At 45.2% G+C, this 20,634-nt stretch overlaps 3 protein-coding genes across 8 annotated transcripts in view; 1 reads left to right on the top strand and 2 right to left on the bottom strand.

The window, feature by feature from the left end:
* Nucleotides 1-13,625, bottom strand: part of ankmy2a (ankyrin repeat and MYND domain containing 2a) — a 15,934-nt gene extending 2,309 nt beyond the window's left edge. Inside the window, exons 1-11 of one of the 4 annotated variants that reach the window (XR_015066901.1) lie at nucleotides 13,176-13,625; nucleotides 12,843-12,907; nucleotides 12,391-12,529; nucleotides 12,205-12,303; nucleotides 11,943-12,103; nucleotides 11,627-11,841; nucleotides 11,408-11,543; nucleotides 11,156-11,284; nucleotides 10,915-11,029; nucleotides 10,758-10,844; nucleotides 207-1,137 (exon numbers count right to left, since the gene is read on the bottom strand). Coding sequence is in view for 3 of the 4 variants with exons in the window: in XM_085918145.1 (XP_085774271.1) it covers nucleotides 10,777-10,844; nucleotides 10,915-11,029; nucleotides 11,156-11,284; nucleotides 11,408-11,543; nucleotides 11,627-11,841; nucleotides 11,943-12,103; nucleotides 12,205-12,303; nucleotides 12,391-12,529; nucleotides 12,843-12,907; nucleotides 13,176-13,242 (1,194 nt within the window). In the remaining variant the exon portion in view is untranslated. The other 3 variants (XM_085918145.1, XM_085918144.1, XM_085918143.1) reach the window with 3 other exon arrangements.
* Nucleotides 146-10,168, top strand: crppa (CDP-L-ribitol pyrophosphorylase A). Of its 2 annotated transcripts, XM_085918142.1 has the most exons (10): nucleotides 146-487; nucleotides 987-1,251; nucleotides 1,329-1,478; nucleotides 1,990-2,094; nucleotides 2,162-2,207; nucleotides 2,292-2,395; nucleotides 2,996-3,073; nucleotides 3,193-3,285; nucleotides 3,446-3,562; nucleotides 9,640-10,168. In XM_085918142.1, the coding sequence occupies exons 1-10, from the start codon at nucleotides 255-257 to the stop codon at nucleotides 9,742-9,744; spliced, it is 1,296 nt and encodes a 431-aa protein (XP_085774268.1). In that variant the 5' UTR covers nucleotides 146-254; the 3' UTR covers nucleotides 9,745-10,168. The 2 variants fall into 2 exon arrangements, with proteins under 2 accessions (XP_085774268.1, XP_085774267.1); XM_085918141.1 differs by having other exon boundaries at nucleotides 2,162-2,395.
* Nucleotides 13,626-13,925: 300 nt separating the features above from the next.
* LOC147051715 (bromodomain-containing protein 2-like) lies at nucleotides 13,926-20,525 on the bottom strand. Of its 2 annotated transcripts, XM_085918725.1 has the most exons (12): nucleotides 20,378-20,418; nucleotides 19,111-19,399; nucleotides 18,785-18,922; nucleotides 18,530-18,674; nucleotides 18,271-18,434; nucleotides 17,400-17,903; nucleotides 17,005-17,133; nucleotides 16,363-16,608; nucleotides 15,995-16,248; nucleotides 15,499-15,815; nucleotides 15,073-15,198; nucleotides 13,926-14,974 (listed from the first exon to the last, which is right to left on the bottom strand). In XM_085918725.1, exons 1-12 carry the CDS (start codon nucleotides 20,401-20,403, stop codon nucleotides 14,838-14,840), a joined length of 2,475 nt encoding a protein of 824 aa, XP_085774851.1. In that variant the 5' UTR covers nucleotides 20,404-20,418; the 3' UTR covers nucleotides 13,926-14,837. The 2 variants fall into 2 exon arrangements, with proteins under 2 accessions (XP_085774851.1, XP_085774849.1); XM_085918723.1 differs by lacking the exon at nucleotides 17,005-17,133 and having other exon boundaries at nucleotides 20,378-20,525.
* Nucleotides 20,526-20,634: the final 109 nt, after the last annotated feature.

Genomic DNA, 20,634 nt, shown 5'->3' on the forward strand with positions numbered 1-20,634 from the left:
ATTTGAATATGTCAGTACTTATTACACAAAGCAAACAAATATATTATTGACATACATAAATATAGAGCAGCAAGAAGATGCATATAAAGTATCGTACTAATATTATGAGACCCGAACGTCTTTTATTTTGAATGCTCATGGCGGAAGTAAAATGTTGAGTTGAAATTCAAGCTCCAAAATCATCCAAGTCAGAAATTCATCCATACCTCTTCTATCATATCAGGAATATTATGCCGTAATATTCCACCCAGGAAATGATGGACGATCCCCGCGAGGAATCGGGCCGGCCTGCACATCCTGAGACTTTCCTTTCCAGCCAACCCGAGAAGAACAATCTCGGAGCGGTCACAGTTGGTGTAGACTTCCCGGTGTGTGTGGTTCTTCCTGCTGGAGGCAGCGGAGAGAGAACCGGACTGCAAACACCCAAACAGTTCTGCTTGCTACTGGGCCGACCGCTCATAAGTTACACCATTCAGGCTTTTGAGAGGTTTGCATACATTTTTGTAAAAAATGGGAAAGTTCGTTCGTATGTCGATGTATTAAACGGTGCAAGTCGAGTCAGTGGTTCAGTCACTCACGCTAAACGCTATAATGACAATATTTTTGCAGGAATATGATTATTTCACGCTTTAAAACAGTTTCCAGGTAATGGCTGTGGCGTAGCTTTGTCTAAATACTCCTAATAATAAAAAATTGCATGAACATTTGTGCAGACATGTTGCCATGCTGCATGTGTTTGTTCTGCGACCAGCCTATATCCCGCCCCTATTTATATCTGGGCCAATGACGAGACCAGTTTTTGTTAGATTGACAACCAACTGCTCCCATTATAAAGTTATTATCCGAAGGTAATGCTGCAAATTATTTAGTTAAGATTCGGGACACATTTGAAAGGAGAATTCGATTTAAAAAAAAAAAAAAATCATGGCCATCTCAGGAGACTGAGCAGAGTCAAAGGTCAAAACTGAGATGGGATGTCCTCACAGGGTATCATGGATCCACAGTATCGTGGTTGTCGTGGCCCAAGAAAACATAGACCTGATGACGGACATCGTTGAACGATTCCAGCACACCAAAGTTCGGGTGGTGGCGGGCGGCTGCACGCGTCACAGGTCCATTTGTAATGGAGTCCTGGCTCTAAGTGAAGAAGAGATGCAGGAGAACAAGGTTGTCATCATCCATGATGCTGTGCGGCCTTTTGTGGAGGAGGATTTCCTCTATCAAATAACCATGGCTGCCCGGGAACATGGCGTGAGTCGTTTTCTATGACCAAGTGATGCACAAATCAGAGATTGGTGTCGCTAAATGTTTTCGTCTAACCGCCTCAGGCATCGGGGGCCATCCGACCGCTTGTCTCCACGGTGATCGCCACCACGTCAGAGGGCTTCCTGGACCATTCGCTAGAGCGAGCTAAGTACAGAGCCAGCGAGATGCCTCAAGCCTTCAAGTACAACATCATCCATAGAGCCTATCAGAGAGTACGTAGCAGTCCAACTTAAGCCCCCGGGCCGTATTTTGCGCACCCCAAGACAGACTTGAATCTCTTTGGCGGAAAATATCACGTCCGGCCAAGAAAAGTGAAGAATGCGGTGCCGCCAATGATGATGTTTTCATTGTGTTCCTCTGATGACGACAGGCGCCAGATTAGCGAGACGCTTCGGTGAAATATCAGCAGACACACACTGTCGGAGTGTTTTCGCAAGACAAGGGGGATGATGCACGAGCAGACGTTATTTGGTTGCTCCTTTGATGTGCTTTAGATGCTCTTTTTGCGTTTGAGTGCTGTGTAATTTAATGCCGATGAACCATTTGGCTACTTTCTCGTTTGTCTGGGTCACTTTGTAAAAAACTGTGAACTCGTTTCAAACTCCAGATGAGTTTTACCAACTTGTAAACAGTTTTTTGTTTTTTTTAAAAGGTACGACGGCGCCTCGTCTCACAAGTATTCAGATTTCAAAATAAAATCAATTATTGCGGTTCCCTCCTCAGTGTACCGAAGCCGACTTTGACTTTGGTACCGAGTGTCTCCATCTGGTACTGCGGTACTGCGCCACAAACGCCAAACTCATCGAAGGCCCGCCCACGTTATGGAAGGTGACTCGCATTCATTTCCCAATTTATCGAATTAGTAAAAGGCTTTAATTTGACAGACTGAATTCAGGTCACCTACAAACGAGACTTGGCCGCCGCGGAGTCTGTGGTCAAAGGTGAGCTACGTATTTTTTTAATTTTCCATATTTCGAGAAGCTTTAATTTTCCGCACTGGTGTTGTCCTTTCTCTTTCCTTCCAGACACGCTATCTCAATCGGCCTGCGTGATCACAGACGGATGTTCGCATGCGAGCTCGTTGGCCGACCGCCTCGGCGAAGTCTTTCGCAGCCTAGAAATTCAAATAGTACGTAAAAAAAAGCGATCCGCCGACATGTCCGTGTCGCACGCGTGTAACGGGGAGCATCGTGTTAACATGAGCGTCATCCGGGTGGTCCGCTAGTGAAACAACTAGCCCGTCTGTGGTCACACAAGTAATGAAGTGTGACCGTACGCATGCGGGAAAAGCAGATGGCCGTCACATTTGCTGAACCGGAACCGCACTTTTTTTGTTTGATTAATTGCGGTACGGGCGGCCTCGGTTCCTTTGTTGCTCAGCTAGCTCATGTTACCGGCAAGAAGACAGAAGTCACATGATTTAAACCAGTTGGACAAAAGTTACCGGTTTCTGAAAATATGTCTTAAAGACTGGACAAGAGCCGCAAAAAAAATAAATAATAATTTTGCTTTCGGACATGCGTTTTCCATTCCAGAAGTGAGAATGACCCTGGCAGATGTTGAGTGCTTTTAGTCGGTGTTTATTTGCCGAAGGACCGCGTTTGATTGACATCCTCTTCTCTCGTCGCGCGTTTCTTTCGCCAAGGCCAAACAGAACGCAAAGAATTAAACCGGTGATAATTCAGGTGATGACAAAAAGAGCTTGAGATGTTTTCTATCTGCCTTCCAGAAGCTGAACATCATCCCAGATGTGACGGGAGACAACGTCAGGTATCTGCTCAAGGCCTGGAACTTCATCCAATTTTCTGTACGTTTACATTTTTGTGTCTTCAAACAAAATGTATTATTTGGCTGCTTAACACAGAACAATCACATCTGCTTTTAAAGATATTATCTTTATTTGGATATTTTTTTTTTTTCCCCCAGATGAATGTTTCTGATTTGGCTAAAGTGGAGACCACGTTTACAGCAGTGGAGAGAAACGGACAAACGCTTCTTCACCCGGTGGTTGTTATTGTGGTGAGTAGTTATTGATCACAGCTTTGGTCACATGTTAGCAATCGGGAGAAAAATGTTGGTGCCACAGCGGCCTCCTGGTTGAGGTTTGAATGTTTTGTCTGAAAAAAAATTGGATTGAAATGAAAGAGGTGCTGATTCTTCAACTCGTTTTTTTTAACAGGTCCATGTAAACACTCCAGACCGACGGGCGGCCGAACCGACAACCTTTGCAGAGTTAGCATTAGCAGCCAAGCGCCGGAATATTCTCATGTACGGCGTCCATGTGCAGCAATCAAAGGTAAAGCTTTCATGTCTGACTTTTCCCATTGTTCCTGAGCAATGTATCTTTTTTTTTTTTTTTTTTTTTTTTTAAAAGAGCAGCCAAACTAAACACACGCTCTTTTATACATGATTTATTTAGCTGTGTCTTTTCTTGATTGAATGCCTGTTACTGTTTTGTATCAATGTCTTTGCGTTATCATTCTTAGGTCCTAAACAAATCACATAGCCTGGAATTTAAAACAGAATTCAGTTTCGAAAGACAGTTTGAATTAGCAACATGAAATTTGGCGGGTATGTTTATCATGGAGAGAGCCACGAAAAAAAAAAGTGTCAAGAAGGAATGCCGGAATGTTTTTGTTTGAAGCAGCCATTTAAAAGTCCTTTAAAAGCCAATCCATGCGATAAACAAAGTAGTCGAGGAAGACGTCGGCTCGCTTTAAAGCACCTCGACGTGTGTCGTGAGAATCGTCGGAAAGCATGCGGTCGACCTCAAATCTCAAACTCATCGCTCGGTAATTATTACGGAATTATCGGTCGTAAGCTTCACATCGAGTCAAATCGGGACCTTTTTTGGCCGCGGGATGTATGTTCAAAGACGGGGCTTTGACAGTGGGACAAATGAGGCTGATCTGTCTTCATAAATCAAATCTGCTGCGTGACTCAAAGTGACACATTTTGTTCCCCCCCCCCTCCCAAAAAAAAGGACAAGATGAAGAAGTTGTCTTCTCCGTGCTCACATCTGCCTTTGATTTGACAATCACGTTGGACGTTACGGTTTCCTTCTCCAATTATAGAGACAAGGGAATCCATGGAAAGACATGTAGCAAAATACAGATTGGGATAAATCTCAATCTTTTATTATTTCAAAGAGATCATTTTTTCCAGGAGGTACTGGCTGTGTCCGTGGGACAATAATTGCAATTTTCCAGAAAGCAGAGAAGAAAACTGGTCAAGAAAATGTTGGTGCTTTAAGTCCCTACTTAATACCTCTGCCAGGGTGCTTTGGCCAGCTTTGAGGTGGTTTGCGGGTCAATTTGCAGCACACTTACGCCTCTGTCCAAAAATTAAGACATTAGTTGGCCTTGAAGGAGGTCTTACGTTCATTCTGGCCACATATTAATAATAGGGTGACGTTTGCGTTAATTTCCCGTCCGGTCTGGTTTGGTATGAAAAAGACATTTTGAGAAGAGAACATGGGCTAATTTGGTAAGCGCTGCCAAGTCGATGATGATGTTTGATGGCTTTTCAAGCATTACAACACATCATCGAAATCGCCATTTTGAGAGTTTTGAGTCAAGAACTGTTTATCGCAATCAAACCACACCGATTTTAATGTCACTCTGAGGACACTAGGCGTGAAATCCGTAAACCGCCTACTCTGACAACAGATCCCCCACCTAAAAAGTCACACCCTGTTTGTGAAAACGTGGGCGATATGTGTCACAGGATCCCTCCCCCTTGCGTTCAGTCCCTCTCGCCCTTGTCACCTTCTGAAAAGACACTTGTCAGTCTGATGTCAAACTGATGTATGGCTCTTGTAATCAACGGACTGAGAGCCCTGATGTTTACCCAAGCCCGTATTTCCTCTCCGGCCGGGAAATCCTAAACCTGAGAGGAGATTAGTCGACACGGGGGGATGGGGGGGAGAAAAGAGCAACGGAGAATGGAGACCAGGTCGGGTGAAAGACACTATTATCCCAGACCTGTTCACATCAAGGTCTGAAAGGCAGACAGGTGAAACGTGATCCCAAGCCAAAGAATCTCTTAGCACCACAAACTCAAGAGTTGCTGCCTGGTTTGGGTCAAGGGAGATTAGGGATAACTGGTATCTCAGCGGTTTCAGCACACTCCTTACTAAATCCCTGCACTTGTCTCCTGTGTGTCATGAACCTCTGACGTTCAATGGCGAGGAAGGTTTATCTCTTGTAGAAAAACCGCAAACGTGTTTTCGAAGGGTATCCCCAACCAGACCAGGAATTGAAGGGATGTTGGTGTCTTGTGGTACATGCACCACGCGGAACATGTGCACGGTATCAAGATGGATCTTCCAGGCTCTTCTCTGAACGAGACATCTCCAGATGTGTGAAACCGGAGCGCCTCAAGTTGGCTCCAGAAACGGGTTCATACCAGACTGTGTTTACTCAGCTTTGATATGTCAGATTAAAAAGATGGAACTGGATTTAGGCATTAGAACAGACAAGTGGAAAATTGGGTTCCAAAAGTGGAGTGTCGTGACATTTGTGTATGTTCCTACTCGTTGGGAAATGTTTCTGACCACCCAGAGACTTTTTTCCTGACGCTCCTCAGTTGTCAAGAATGCTCACCTTCCTCTTTGATTTGCATTTATAACGGCCGAGAGGGGGGAAAATAACATTGCCGCATGTTTGTTCAGACAAAAGCAAACGCAACCAGATGCCAATCTGTCTCGATTTGATTGGATCCGCAGCTACGTCAACACAAAAAAAAACCGCTAACACAACATCACGCTGCAGTGGCAATCCTGATGACCACTTGCCACCCAACGTGATTTCCATCGAGGAAACTTCGAATTCCCAATATGTTTAAGAATACCTCGTCGTGAAGACACAAGTACAATAAAAGGCCAAGCGGATTGCTTTCGTGGTTAGCTACCATGGTTCACCTGTTCCTGACACCTTGCATACCTTCCGCAGTTGAGTGTTGAGGTTGTCGTGATCTGATAAAAGTACAGGAACTGAAGTCGGGTCATTTTAGAGTGTCTTTAACATGCTTGCATTCTGAATTGTCACTTCATCCATCACACTCCTGGCCTGCATGTTTCTGTATGGTCTCAACTAAACATCCAGCGGTTCTGCTCCTTGTTGAGAGGTATGCCCGTCGAGGTCGTATCCGTTAAGTCGGCGTCTAGTCTGTACGTTAGACGTGATGAACGAACTGCTAAGTTTGTCCGTCTATTTCAGACACAAACTTCAAAAGACCTTTAGTGAAAGGATTTTTTTTTTTTTTTTTTTATCGAAACTGGAATTACAGTAAGTCCATTGAACCATGTAGTGTAAAAATCCAGCCTTGGTTATCATAAAATCAGACTTAACTTCTTCCATTGACATCCGACTATGAACAAGGCCTAACAAACCGACATCCTGACAGTCAATTCTCGTACTAAGCCAACATTTTTATTTGCCAGTGGAAATTTCCAAGCTTCATAAATGACGCGTTCAACACCAAATCGAAAGCCTCCATCCATCAGAGATTCCGATCGCTGGTTACGAGGAAGTTCCGTCATATTCCAAAACGGCACCCTCCAAAACTAGTCACCAGTCGGGCCACCGAGCGGGGAAGGAAAACCCCTTTTGATGGACTTGTGTACACATGGCTTTGACTATTCCGATGAAGAGCATGAAGAGACCGATAGGGATCAGATACTGTATATATAGAACTGTCAGAGCTTGTGGAAAGCGGTTTTCCAGACGTAAATCAGCCTTGGCATTAATGCGACTGCGACTGAAGGTTTTGAATTCCTTATCTTTGTAAATCATCTCATCAAGGAATTGGCTGAGCTGTGTGTGACACGCATGAACTCTAAACCCCACTTTTCTCTCTAAGCCTTAAACTATCCGTGGTTGCTTGGGCACGAGATGTCGAGGCATACTGTATTTCAGGCGGGGGAGGGACGGGGGGGGGGGGGCTTATAGTATACATATACAGTGCGGCAGCGAGGTACGGTGACAGTGAACTCAATTGGTGCCTAACTGTCCGACTGTCAAACCTAAAGATATGAAGATGTTGGGTTGAATTTAAAGAGTCCGTAAAGGCTTTGTAAATACAATTCCTAGGCCCCCAGAGTTTGGGCATCCCGCCAATGGTCTTGGTGAGCTGTTATTTAATTGGGATTCTTGGCTGGTCATGAAGGGGAAGAAGCTGAGAGGGAACTCTCGGGATCTTGGGAGAGTGTCACTGGCTGACTTCCTAATTACCCAAAGAGACCTTTTGGACTTGAAAGCGTCCATTGCATTGGTGGCGTTTGAGGATAGGGGGGCGACCACTCGTTGTGTGGTCGACCCATCCACTCCACACACACACACACACAACTTGTCTCTGTTTTTTGCCTTTCAAAGAGCTGTCGCCTTGTAGCTCGCCAAAGTCGTCCGTGATTGAAGTCTCATTGGTTAAAAAGTTGCAGTGTGGCGACATCAATAACAAGACCCTTTTGCTTATGTTTATGTATACGCCGCACATGGGAATGATTGGGAATGGTTTCGCTTTAAGCTCTTGCCCAATCTTCCATCTACAGAATATTAAAACAATGCTGTCACCTCATTTGGCAAAAATAGGCTATGCTCGGTTTCTTCGGCGAAAGATTTTTTGTTGTTGTTGCGTTGCTGCTTTGTCTAAGGTAGCAGATGTTTGAAGTTATAATTACCACGTCATCCATTCTAATTTATGCTATGCAAATTTTTGTTAGCTTGCCTCTCAATGTTGTAAAAGTCCCATGTGAAGACATCAAAAAAAAGGGCCAAAAAAAGATTGGATTAGTCCATAATGGACATGGCAGGGGATGAGCGGAAAATGTCCTGGTGCTAAGCGTTTATTCTAACACGCATCTGCGGTCACACTCCTTCAGATTCACGCCAGTCAGTGATGACACTTCTGGCTCGGGATTCCGTGAAGTGAGGCTGTGTCGTGGCGGAAAGTACGGCAGGCGCTCGTCTGGTAAAAACTGAAATCCAAATCTTGTAAAAACCAAGTGAACCTGATTTTTTTTTTTTTTTAAGTCAATAGTAACCAGCTGAAGATGAGTGGCTGGCTCTAAACAGGTGAGGCGGTTGAGACTCGGAGAGGCGTTTAGCCTTGAGCGCTTACTTTGCGGTTTCATCACGAGGATTTAAAAAAAAACTGTTTGGCTTGTGATGAAGACACGCTAATCCCACCGAGGATCACGTTCCCCCCTTATTTTACGTCAGGAGTGGTACCCCATCTCTCCGACATCCACTTTTACTCCCTTTGATGCCTCACTTGCTGTTGTTGTTTAGTAATTCTACCCTGAAGATCACATTTTCGAGACAGACTGCTCGGTATTTATGTGCCACCGTGCAAACAACGACTTGATTCAATAACGCTTCACTTTGAAGCTTGATTCAAAGACTGCCTGCCTATCTGAAGTGAACGGAATTGAACGCAGAGTATAGATTCTTTGATCCTCCTTGGTGATCCTGACTTCGTTTTTTTTGTCTTCTGTTATATGCAAATAACTCCTTAGGATGAGCGTCGATCAGAATAGCCGAAGCTAGCGGGGCTAACTGCTAGCTAGCTAATGTTTAAGCATCTCATCTGCCAAGTTCTCAGCAGGTTAATATCTCTAAAGGACTGAAATTCATTGTTTGCAACTAAACAGTAACGAGTTTTGGTATTTTTGGAAAAAGAACCAAAAAAATTCATGTACTGCGACCTTCCTTGGTTGTGATTAGAGACTGCTTCGTGTCATTATCCACGGTCAGGCCAGATTATACGCTTGGCTATCACACCTTGTCACATGCACCTTAGTTGAAGCCTCATCTGTCCGAATCTTCAAAACAAACAAGATGTTTGGTCAAACTTTGACATTACGTCGTTGTCTGAGTAAAGTTTGTGTTTGTCGACTCATCAAACGTCCGGTCAAAACAAAAGTTGTCCTAAATTTTGCATCATAGTTTTGTCTTGTATATTTGGTTGGAAATGACCTTTACATGGCTGCTTCAAAACAATTTGTCAGACATCCTGTGGTCAGGTTCAAAGTTCAATCAAAACCGAATGGGGAAAAAATAAAAAATTAACCTCAAAAGACTTTGGTGGCCGATTTAGTCTAGATGTGATAATTTGAAAACAACAAAGCGTCTTCATTTGATTGCGTTGTACATGGAAAATTGTTCTCATGTGTCGGAGGAAGAAAAGAACACGCAAGGCACGCACAAACTAAAGCGGGTCATTATCATTAATCAGAACAATGAACTAATCATTACATTAGTCCAGTCATTCACTCATCACCCTAAATTGCCTAAATTGATGCATTCATCTATTAGTTCAACGGCTTGCAAAATGTTTCTATCAATTATCAACCATTTTCTTTTTCTTTCCCAGGATGCAGAGCGTTGGGCAAAGTCTTTGTCAAAAGTGGCTGAGCTGACGTCAGCTTTGATTCGAGAGCGGAGCGTGGCTTTGGTGGGACAACTTCTACAAGCGTGACGGGCGAAAAAATCATTTTGGGTCGGCTCCACATTTAAATCGAGTGGGAAGCGCAAACTGTCACTCATCTCCTAAGCACGCCTCCACATCTTGATACGAGTGTTTTTTCACCATGACTAATAAATTGACTTGGACATGTGGAATTGCAGGAATGTCCCTTTGATGCTCTCCAGACTAATGCTTTTCTTTCATTGTATGATGCATGTTGAAAAAAAAAAAAAAAAAATCTACATATGCTTTGTATTTTTACATTACAGTATTATTATAAACATAAAACCAAAAAATAAAACAGTGTATTCTTTATATATCTTTTTTTATTTTGTGAACATTTTTAAATAAAAGTAAAATGTTTTATATACGTTCTTAGATATTTTTAAGAACAAATAACTGTTTATAAAAAGTAAACATTTTCACGTAGTTTACATATTTGTAAAGATGGACTAAAAGTGAAATGTTTATTTTTTTACGCATTGTCAAATTTCTAATAAACAGTGTTGGTAATTAAAACTTGATTTATTCGATAAAATTTTGTCCTCTCTACAGACCTGCACTTAGTGAATTTCTAGTGAAACGCTGCTCTCTGGCAGGACTAAAATGGTCATTGCAACTATAGTCGATCGTCTAGGAAGTAACCCAACACTTTTCACACGTCTCACGGGGGAAAAAGAAAAAAGACTCAATAAATATAAGGGAAAAATGTCTATATTCCAGAACTCACCTCACCAAGTCGACTTTCATGGCCCTTAAGTCTTGTTTATTTCATGAAACCTGACGTAATACCAATAAATGCACATACAATACGATACTGTTGTTTCACAATGTACATATTTTGTCTAGTCGTGGTTCTCCTGAGTTTGTCCCTTTTTTTTTTTTTTTGTCTCTGCTCCACTCAAGACTGACTTAGAGTTTCTCACCGGACGAAATGGATGCAACGACCTCAAAATGTCCGCCGGAGCCTCAAGTGGTTTGGATTTGTTGTGTTCAACGAGTGTCGTGTTTTGTTGCGTACACACTTGTTTGGGTGTCCTCCGTCTAGCTGGTGGTGTCCACGTTAAGCTGCTTCATGGACTCGGAGGCCTCCTCAATTGCTTCACTCTCCTCTGAAATGCAAAACAAATTTTATTATTATTGTGTATAATAGCCATCCTTTTAGTGATTGATGACACCGACCGGTGACTTGATTGCTTTGTGCTTGGTGCTGCTCTCGCTGCTCTTGAAGCTTCTTGCAGACTTTCTTGTGTGTGAACCAGTGCAACTTTTGACACGCTTGGCCACAGTAGATAACCTGGTGGCAAAAAAAAAAAATGTTCAAAAGATTAAATAAATGTCGCACGAAATATTGTTACCTCAATAATGTGGGATATGATCACACTGTTTGTAGTGAGAGATCAAGAGAGAAATGAGGACTCACCATTTTACAAATGGAGCATCTTTTCTGGGCTCCTTTGTCTCCACACGTGGTGCAGAACTCTGCGTCCATGAAGCCGACTTGACCTGTGATGGCCTGCGTCAGCACTGATAAAGCTGTGGGGTCATTGCCCTGTCATGGGGGGGGGGGAAAAGAATTGAAATGAATTGAAATACCATTTAATCGTGTTTCTAAAGAAGAAAACCACTTTGTTGTAGAAAAGCATGATGCAAAGAAATATAATGCTGAACTCACGATGGCGACGGGGGCGATGCTGCGCACCAGCTGCTGCAGCAGCGTGGCGTCGCAGTAAGGGAACTTGCGCACGGATTCGCGGATGAACTTTTCCTGGTACACCGGGAAGCCGTCGCTTTCTCGTCCTTTCAGAAGACTACGAGGGGGGGGAAAAACAAAAAGTCGCTTTTCAACACTGCCGAGAAAACGTCATGAGAATAATGAGTCAGGGGCGCCGACCTCTTGATGAGTCCGTCCAGCTGGTCGTCGCGTTCGTTGAGGAAGGAGGCGCACTTTGCCAGCACGCAGCTGATGTAGTGCATCTTCATGGCTAGCACTTCGTTCATGTCGCGCTGCTTCATGCACTTCTCGCAGATGAGCTCCATCACTCTACGACACTTGTCCAGGGCTGAGGGCGAGGCCAGCAAAGGGTTCTCCTTCACCAGCAGCACCATCTGACGCCAGAAATGGTGGCATGACAACAGAGGCTGCTGTGTCTCTCTTCACAGCTTTCACATCATTGTTTGCTAAGAGGTTAATCACGCTGTCTTGTTACCTTAACAGGATTGAGGTTGGTCGTCATGATGATCTTGTGTAAGGGTCCGGCTAGCTTAGGCGGCAATTTGGGTTCCTCCTCCAGACCCTGAACTTTGGTGTAGTAGTCAAGTCGGGCACGAGAAAAGAAGTTGTTAATCACCGTCACGCAGTCGTGTTGACCTGGAAGACAAGAGGATTCAAATCGATTATATAAACTTTGATAAATATATTAGAAGTTGCCTGACTCTAAACTAAGAAAACTTAGGTTAGTTGGCACATACCAACAAAGGCGGCCATCTGTGCTGCGGTCCTGCCTACAGAGTTGACCACGTCCGTCTCAGCCCCAGCGTCCAACATCATCCACGTGATGTCCGTCTTCCCTGTGAGCACAAACAAAAATGACTGTGGTTGGCGTGCGAGCGATGTGGCGCATACACTTTGACTTTTTTGTTTAGCCATAGACCAACCTGAGAGTCCGGCGAACATGAGCGCAGTGTATCCGTGCTCGTGTTGGTTGCAGTTGACGTCGGCGCCGAGCCTCAAGAGCAGCTTGCACATGTCGGCTTTGCCCTTGTAGGCGGCGTGCATCAAAGGCGTCATGCCGTACTGCGCCGGGGAAAAACAAGATGAGAAAACATGCTTCCAACATCTGACTTTGACACGGGTATAGAGATTGAAAAAATGACGAGAAAGGAAATGAAGGGTTCTTCTACTGCTCCTTGAAGGACCCCAGTGGCTTCTTGTCACATGCATATTGCTCACAGAAAACAAAGACATGGCCAATGTGTTCTTTTCACACAAAATAAGCTGGAGGCTTGATTATCCAACACTGCTATGTACTTTGATTTCAGTCAGCAATAATGTTGCCTAATAGATGAGGCTCATTACAGCTGTGAAAAGTCAAATGAAATATTCTTACTTCATCCAAGCAGTTGACTTTGACATCTTTGCAGCCCAGAAGTCTGGAAGCCTCTTGGACATTTCCTACAATTCATAAAGGTGAATAATATCAATGAAAAGTGTTGCTGAAGTTATGAAGCTAAATAAGCCAGAATGCTGTCTGTACTCAAAAGTTCCACGTAACACAATGTGATTCTACACCACTATAACCACAATCATAACTATAACTACAAACGCTACAACGTCAATAAAAAATACAAATTAGTCGTTTATAATAGAGGATTTGGTGTGGCGTATCAGACAAGCTAACTAGTGCTAGCCACATTGCATTGCATTGTGGGGGATTACTTACCTGTCGAAATAACGTCAAACAACTCTTTTTCGCTAGGGGACAAGTCTCCTTTCTTGGCCGCGCACATTTTGGCGATGTACAATGGACGAGAGCACTCAAATAACTCGAAACGACAAATAATGACGAACTCCTAATTGTTTAAACATGAACACGGCGCCTCAGGAGATGGTCGCTCGGGCATGGGTAGCAAGACTAGCTCAGCTGTTGCTGTCAGAGAATGTACCATCATGTATTCACAGCGGGGGGGAATACAATTAATCTGGGCGTACTATATAGCTATATAACGGACAGAAAATGACACAAACTATAAATTATGAATATTTTATTAAGGTTAGTTGAAAAACTATATACTACACCACGTGGTTGAAAATGTTCGTTTATACGTATTTTAATCGGATGCATGTCCCCTGCTCTTTCGATGAACTACTCACGCCCATCCATGACGTTCCAGAAAGTTCAGTCAATGAGCGCAGGTGAGACGTTCAATGAAAAAGGGATTTTATAAATCTGAAAAAATATAAATACGTATTTAGAAATTATATTGACTTAAAATCACTACCAATAAAGTACTACCATTACATTTTGGGCCCTGGGGTTGGAAACACATTTGAATTTCAAATGTCTTCAACTCAAGAACAAAAAAATTACTTATGCACCTTGAATGCATCATAGTGAGTCAATCAAAATATTAATGAAGCAACATATTCCTCTTGTGTTACTGGTAATGCCAATGTTCAGAAGAAAGAGAAGTTTCAACAGTTTGTTTTTTTTAATAAACAAAGCAGTCAAACGAAGACAAAATGGTGATCGCCAGAACAGCGCAGAGACGCTTGAAGTGAGCAAACAACAATGACTGTAATATAAGAACAATGTATAAGGACCAACGGGAACTAAGGCAGGATGCAGTCATGTGTGCAACAGCATAAACACACTTCTAAGAATACACAAGCATTACTTCCACAAATCAGCGAGGTGTTTGTTCACATTCTAAACCATGAACGCATTTCCAATGCCGAACGTCGGGCTTGTAACAGTGAAGACGATTTAGGAATGGAATGAAGTTGTGTGTCTGCTTTTCCGTTGTTTAACGGGATGCAAGAAACGATTATGCAAAACGTCAACTTCCAACTTTAGCGTTTCATATGGCAAACCGTTGAGCATTAATTCCATGTCCTTGATGTCCAGGTAGGAATTGAACAGATAGACATCAAGGACATGATTTAATGCTCAAACGACTTTCCATAGTTCCGTGGACGTGTTGATGAAGAAGCCAGGCTCCATTAAGAGGATGAAAAGATTGTGAAGAAAGCATCAAGTGAGTGAACATTTTCAAATAAATAAATAGCTCCAAAGAAGACTTGCACTATACATTCTTCTCTGGGTGGTGGAAATAATCCTAAAATTCTTCTTTATAAAAGAAAGATACCATTTTGTACATGTATTTACAATCAGAACAACAAGAACAAAAAAAGACAGGAGGGAGAAAGCAAAAGGCCGTACGTGTTTTTCGTTTCTCTTCCTCACACATCCTTCGAGTCTAACATTCAAAAAGTGTTGGGGGTGTCAGTAGTCCGTTTTCAGGGAACGTCACTTCCTGGGCCAGCCCAAGTCCCTGAGTTACTTCTTCTTCAATTATTGTTTTCTATTTTAGCCGCAAAGATCTCAGCCGGAGTCTGATTCGCTGGTGTCCGAGGACGACGATGACGAGGAGGAGGAAGAAGTGGACGAGTCCGAGCTGGAGCTGCTGCCGCTGAGGCGCGAGGGTTGTGTGTGGGCCTCGGTAGGGTTGGCCTTCTCCGCTAAAAAAAAAAAAAAAAAAAAAAATCAATTACAATACTTTAAATCAAATACATGAGATCTTTAATGGATGAACCTCTAACATGATATTAGAGCTGACCTTTTGGTTTTGCGGGCTTCTTGGCAGAGTTGAGCTGACCGCTGACGTCCTGCAGTCTCCTCTCCAGCTCAAGACGCTTCTCCAAAGTCAGCTCCTCTTTGGACTTGAGCACGCCGCCTTTCTTTACTGCTGACGAGAGCGAGGAAGCAAAAAAAAGATCGGCGGCCATTGGGAAAGAGGATGGCAAAAATAATCCGATTTTTCAACTCTTAATCGTTTTACAAATTATTCCGCCGATTTATTTTAGGCCTTGTGGTCCCGTCGGTGAATCATGTGATGTTAAAAATAAATATGGCAGGAACAGCACCGACCCAATCACGTTAGTCGTTTTCCATCGTGACTCAGACAAAAGAAATAATTCAGGCTGGCAGGCTTTTTTTTTTGGATCCAAGATTTAAAAGACACATATGAAGTTGTAAATCATACCTAGGTCAGTGTAGGGCTTGCGCGGCTTCTTCCGCAGACACGTCATGACGTAACGTTCCAGTTCCTTCAGCGTGGACGGCTTGAGTGTCTCAAAGTCGATCTCGATCTCCTCGGGGTTGGTGTCGCGCAGCGAGGGCTCCCGCGACTGGATGATGTGCACTACGCGGCCTAACTTCTCGCCCGGCAGCTTGTTGATGTCCAGGCTCAGCTGGCGCTTCTCGTCGTACGTCATGGGCACAATCTCGTCCTCTTCCTCGGAGTCGTAGTGCGGAAGCATGGCGGGCGTCAGCGGCGGGTAGAACGACTTCTTGGTGCTCCTGGAGGGAGGTTCGATTTGATATGAAATCATGCTCGTAAGGTTGTGAAATTTCATCCATCCAAGCCTTACTCGAGTTTTCTTTTTCTTTTGTTAGTATTCTCATAGCACAGTAGTAAAAAAAAAAATATATTTATTTTTTATTTTTATTCCAGACATGTTTTTGTGCTACTAACTTACTTGCTGCTCTTGCTGCTCTTCTTGGTCTGGCTCTTCTTGGTCTGCGATGTGCCGGCTCTCGACGTCTTGCTTTTGAGCATTTTAGTAGGCATGGTCCACTCTTCGGAGCCCGCTCGGCTCTTGGATCCACGGCCGCGCTTATCTGGCTTCTTGCGCTTTTTCTTCTCCTTCTTGTCCTTTTTTTCCCGCTTCTTCTTGGGCTTTACGATGGGGCCCTGGGAGAGCGCGGTCAGCTGCTCGTGCACGGCTCGAAGCTGCGTGGGGGAAGCCGCAAAAAGTGATGAAACGATTGATACAATATTACCACCCTCGCTATAGTGCAGATATTTTTAAGCAATTTTTTTTTTTTTGTCCTTCCAACATCTTACCTGCGTGCACACCTGGTCCTGCAGCTCAGCCAGCCGGTTAGCTCGCTCCTCCTCGCTGTCTGAGCTGGGGCTGCTCTCGCTCTCCTCGCTCTCGCTGCTGGGCTCGCTCTCCGATGTGGACGAGGAAGACGACGAAGAGGACGAGGAGGAAGAGGAGGAGGATGTCGGGTGGCCGCTCAGGGACATGGCGGCGTGGTCCAGCTGTGGATCGTCGGGCATTTTGGCAAAGCTGAATTCAAAGACGTCCTGTAAATGATGCAAGAGGAATGAGTACGTTGAACCATGTGGCGGCTGTGATTAAATTTGTGAGTCTGCCTAGCAACAAGTGATGCCATGCAAAGAGACTGTCCTAAACCACAATTTTGCTGCGGCTATAAAGAACGTAAAGACATGAAATCCATTTTTTTTTTTTTTTACGAAGTGTTCCAGTGTTTGTGATGTCATGCACATACCCCAAAATACACTTGTGGAGTTAAATAGATGCTCACTGACATAACGCCTCGCGTCACATGCAGCGACAGTTTAAACAACTTTATTTTGCTTTGCCGAGGCGTTCGGACTTTGGAGGTTCCACTGTATGTTGAGCGTACTCCCAAAGTAAGGGTGGGCGATTCGATGACTCGGGGGAGCACCGGGGCTCACCTGCAGCTTGCGGGCCATGCCCACCACGTCGTGGTCAGGCGGGTTGTACTTGTAGCAGTTGGAGAACATGAGGCGCACGTCTCCGGCAAACTGCTGCGCGTCACAGTACTCGCGACCGTCCATCTTCCTCTGCCGGCAGAGTTACATGAGCACGGAGTTCTCAGTGTTGCACAAATGTACCGGTATTAGAACGGCACCCAACTTAAAAAGCTTCGAGCCCGCTGAAGAAAATAATCAGAGTTGTCAAATCCAGGTCCAGAAAGTAAAAACCCCTGCCATAGTTTGGCTTTAGCCACAAGGTGCATCTAACTACAAAGTGGCATGCAAACAAAGTGAGTTTGACCGACGTAATACAGAGACGGCGCAAACAACGAGGAGGGAGCGCTGTGTGTCACCTTGATGGTGCTGAGGTCCATGGGAGACTTGATGATGTCGTGGTAGTCGTGCAGGCCGAGCTCGGCGGCGTCCACGGGTTTGTAGAAGGGCCAGGCGTAGGCGGCGTGCTTCTTGGACAGCATGTCCTTGAGCAGCCCGCTGCAGTAGCGCATGGCCGGGCTCAGCTTGCTTTTCCGCAAAGGCTGCGGTTGCACACAGTCAGGCAAGTCCTTCTTGGGCGGCTTGATGGGGCGGCCGCTGCCCACGCGCCGCCCCACCACCGACATCATGGGTTGGAGGAGGACGGGTCCGCCGGGGCTGTGGACCAGGCCCATGCCGGGCGGCGTCTCCAAGGTCATGCCGCCAATGCAGGAGATGGCGTTCATGGAGGGTTCGTGGACTTGTCCGCCGTGGCCTCCCTTGCCCAAGCCCACCAAGTGTCCGTGTCCCTCCGCTGAAATCCCCACCGTCAAGCCCATGGTGGACGGAGTGGTGGTGTCCGCCTTGCGCTTAACGCCCTTTTTCTAACCCACAAAAAAAAAAAACACCATTGAATGTTGCCATGGAAACCAAAAGAGACCCCTCATTTTCTCGTTGCTGTAAATTATGTGCGTTAAAACATTCATGATGTTGTCTCCCAGGTTCTGAAGCAATGAATCGGTTGAAATGAAAACTTGGAATACAGTCAATAACAGTTGGGAAGAGTAAATCCAACCGAAACGAGGAGTGCAAATCTAGATTTTGGCAAATCATGCAAGACGTCATCGCAGTGAGCATCAAAACAAGTGGACTCTGCAACAACAACTTCATCATCACTGAAGCCATCTATGACTGGCAGTTCATGTAGTCATTGACCCCCCCCCTCCCTAAAAAAAAGAATTGCAACCGTACCTTGGTGGTGGGCTGCGTGGGAGGCAGGCCCATGATGGTGGCCGGCGGTAGGCTCTTGGTGAGCACCGTATGCGGCGAACTGGCCAGCATTGACTCGCTTGTGTCCGAGGAGGATGGAGAGTAGGCGGATTGTGACACGGCTGGCACCTGCTGCGCCCGCATGGCTAACGGAAACACACACGGGGAAGACGCGTTGGTCAGCACGGCGATGGCGGTGGCAGAGCGGCCACTCACCGTCACGGGTCGGGGAGACACTCACGACTCGTCTTGCGGCCGCGTCCCAGGCTGCTCTTCCTGCGAATGGCGGGCGTGGGGAGCTCCACCTCCTCCTCAGGCATCTGCGCCACCTTCTGGAGGAAGATCTTCTCCAGGGATTGGGCCATCAGCACAATGTCATCGGTTGGCTACAATGGTGGCAGTGATAGGCCGGAATTATTTCATACATTTCCTTAAAAACTGGCTTTGGCTTGTTTGACCGCTCGTCCATCAGCATGCCGTGATTGCTGCGGCCTACCTTGTTGTAGATGTAGCAGTTGGTGAACATGGTGTTGAAGTCCTGGATGCACTCGCTGGCAGAGCGGTAGAAGTTGTTCTCTAGGCGCTTCTTGATGGTGCCCATGTCCATGGGTTGCTTGATTATCTTGTGGTAGTCCTGAGAGATTGTGGGGGGGAAAAAATGACACATACATTACATTTTGCTTGAAAGGGAGAGGCAATAGCATTGCTGTCCTAAAAGGATTGCAACAATGAGGCCAATTCCTTGAGTCTTCGGCAAAAACAAAGGAAATGGCCTCACTGTTCCAATACGTTTGGAGGAGAGTCTACAATTGGGACTCTCACAGGCAAGTTGAGCCTGTGCGCGTCCACCGGCTCGTGAAAGGGCCACGCGAAGTGATGCTTCCAAAGGCACTTGAGCAGGGTCTTCTGGAGGTACTGCAGCTGGTTCGTGGCGCGGCCCTGTCGGGACGGGTCCCTGACGGCGGGCTGCGGATGGGCGGGCGGGCCCGGCGGCATGGTGTGCGGCAGCGATGGGCTCTCAAAGTCTTCGTAGAGCAGCGAGGGCTTGCGGATACGCTTGCCGGTGCTGCCGTGCGAGTCCATTGCGCCGCAAGACAGCCCCACCGCAGAGCTATGGTGGAGAGTAGCAGACAGGCATGGACACGCATGGAATAGAGTCAGCTGGAGATATGGCACGCACTTAGTGAGATGAAAGAAAATGGCGTGAACAGCACTTTAGGTTCATGCCACAGTTGTCATAAATGAACAGTATTGGAGATTAGCAAAAGTATTTCTGTAATGGCTAACATTTCTATTTGTGTGTGCACAGAGGCTCTTTAACCCAAATAATATCAGAATGTTTATTATTATAAATATTGATGTCTATTCTTTTCCAACGGGGAAATAGTATGGCTCATTTATTCATTTTAGTTGAGTTAAAGCAAATGTAATAAAACCGAATTGTCTGGGAGGTGTTCACGTGGTGTGTGGTCCCGCCCTCCAATCGTGTTTGTAAACATTGTTTCACAATGACAAGGACGGAATGATAATGGCTTAAAAAGCTTCCAAAATCATATTTACTCCCTAAAATTTCGCATTGCTCAAATAAACTCGGTTAACATATAGACAGCGGGGCCACTGCCAACTGCCAGTACACCCCAAAAGTATCTAGCAACACCAGCGAACGACAACGACGAAAAAAACTCATATAGACGCTTGACATGACATCTAAAATTCAAAACATTAAATCGGAAAGAAGAGGGCCAATTCATAAAACAGGGGTTGTCCGAATTTGACGCGGCGGGGCGTTCGAATGAATGGGCGGCCGGTCGAGGACTGGGGATGAATTAAGCCACGCACTGTCAAACTGTCCACGCACCAACTGCTCCCCAGAAAGAGGAATAATAACCCTTCTAATGACAGAGACGTTTTTGTATAATGTCGCCAGTTTAATTAGGAAAGCGGTCACCAAATGACACTGACAGCTAGCTAGCTGGAAGAAGCTAAACCAAGACAGCTACTAACGGCAACTAAGCGCATTACTGTCACGCCAAGGCTGACATTTGAGATAAAAATATGAACGAATACACCCAAAAAAAATGCTTGTTACCTTTCGTGGGGAGAACTGAGGGCCATTTCTATCGGTTTGGATGTTGTTACAGCTATCCAATTGGGCAGAGGAAAGAAAGAAAGGGGGAAGGAAAAAGAGAAGAAGCTGCTTGTCAGCGGGCGGGGACGAAACGACCCCTTGCAGCTTCTCCACGAAATGGCGCCCAACCACTTCCGCTTCAGCCAATATATATGCATACGCACGACGAGAACACCCACTTCCTGTCACATGGCTGGCCAGGCTGCGCGTTGATTGGA

This window comes from Syngnathus leptorhynchus, chromosome 8 (genome assembly GCF_054491065.1).
Source record: "Syngnathus leptorhynchus isolate UIUO chromosome 8, UIUO_Slep, whole genome shotgun sequence".
Classification (NCBI taxonomy): Eukaryota; Metazoa; Chordata; class Actinopteri; order Syngnathiformes; family Syngnathidae; genus Syngnathus; species Syngnathus leptorhynchus.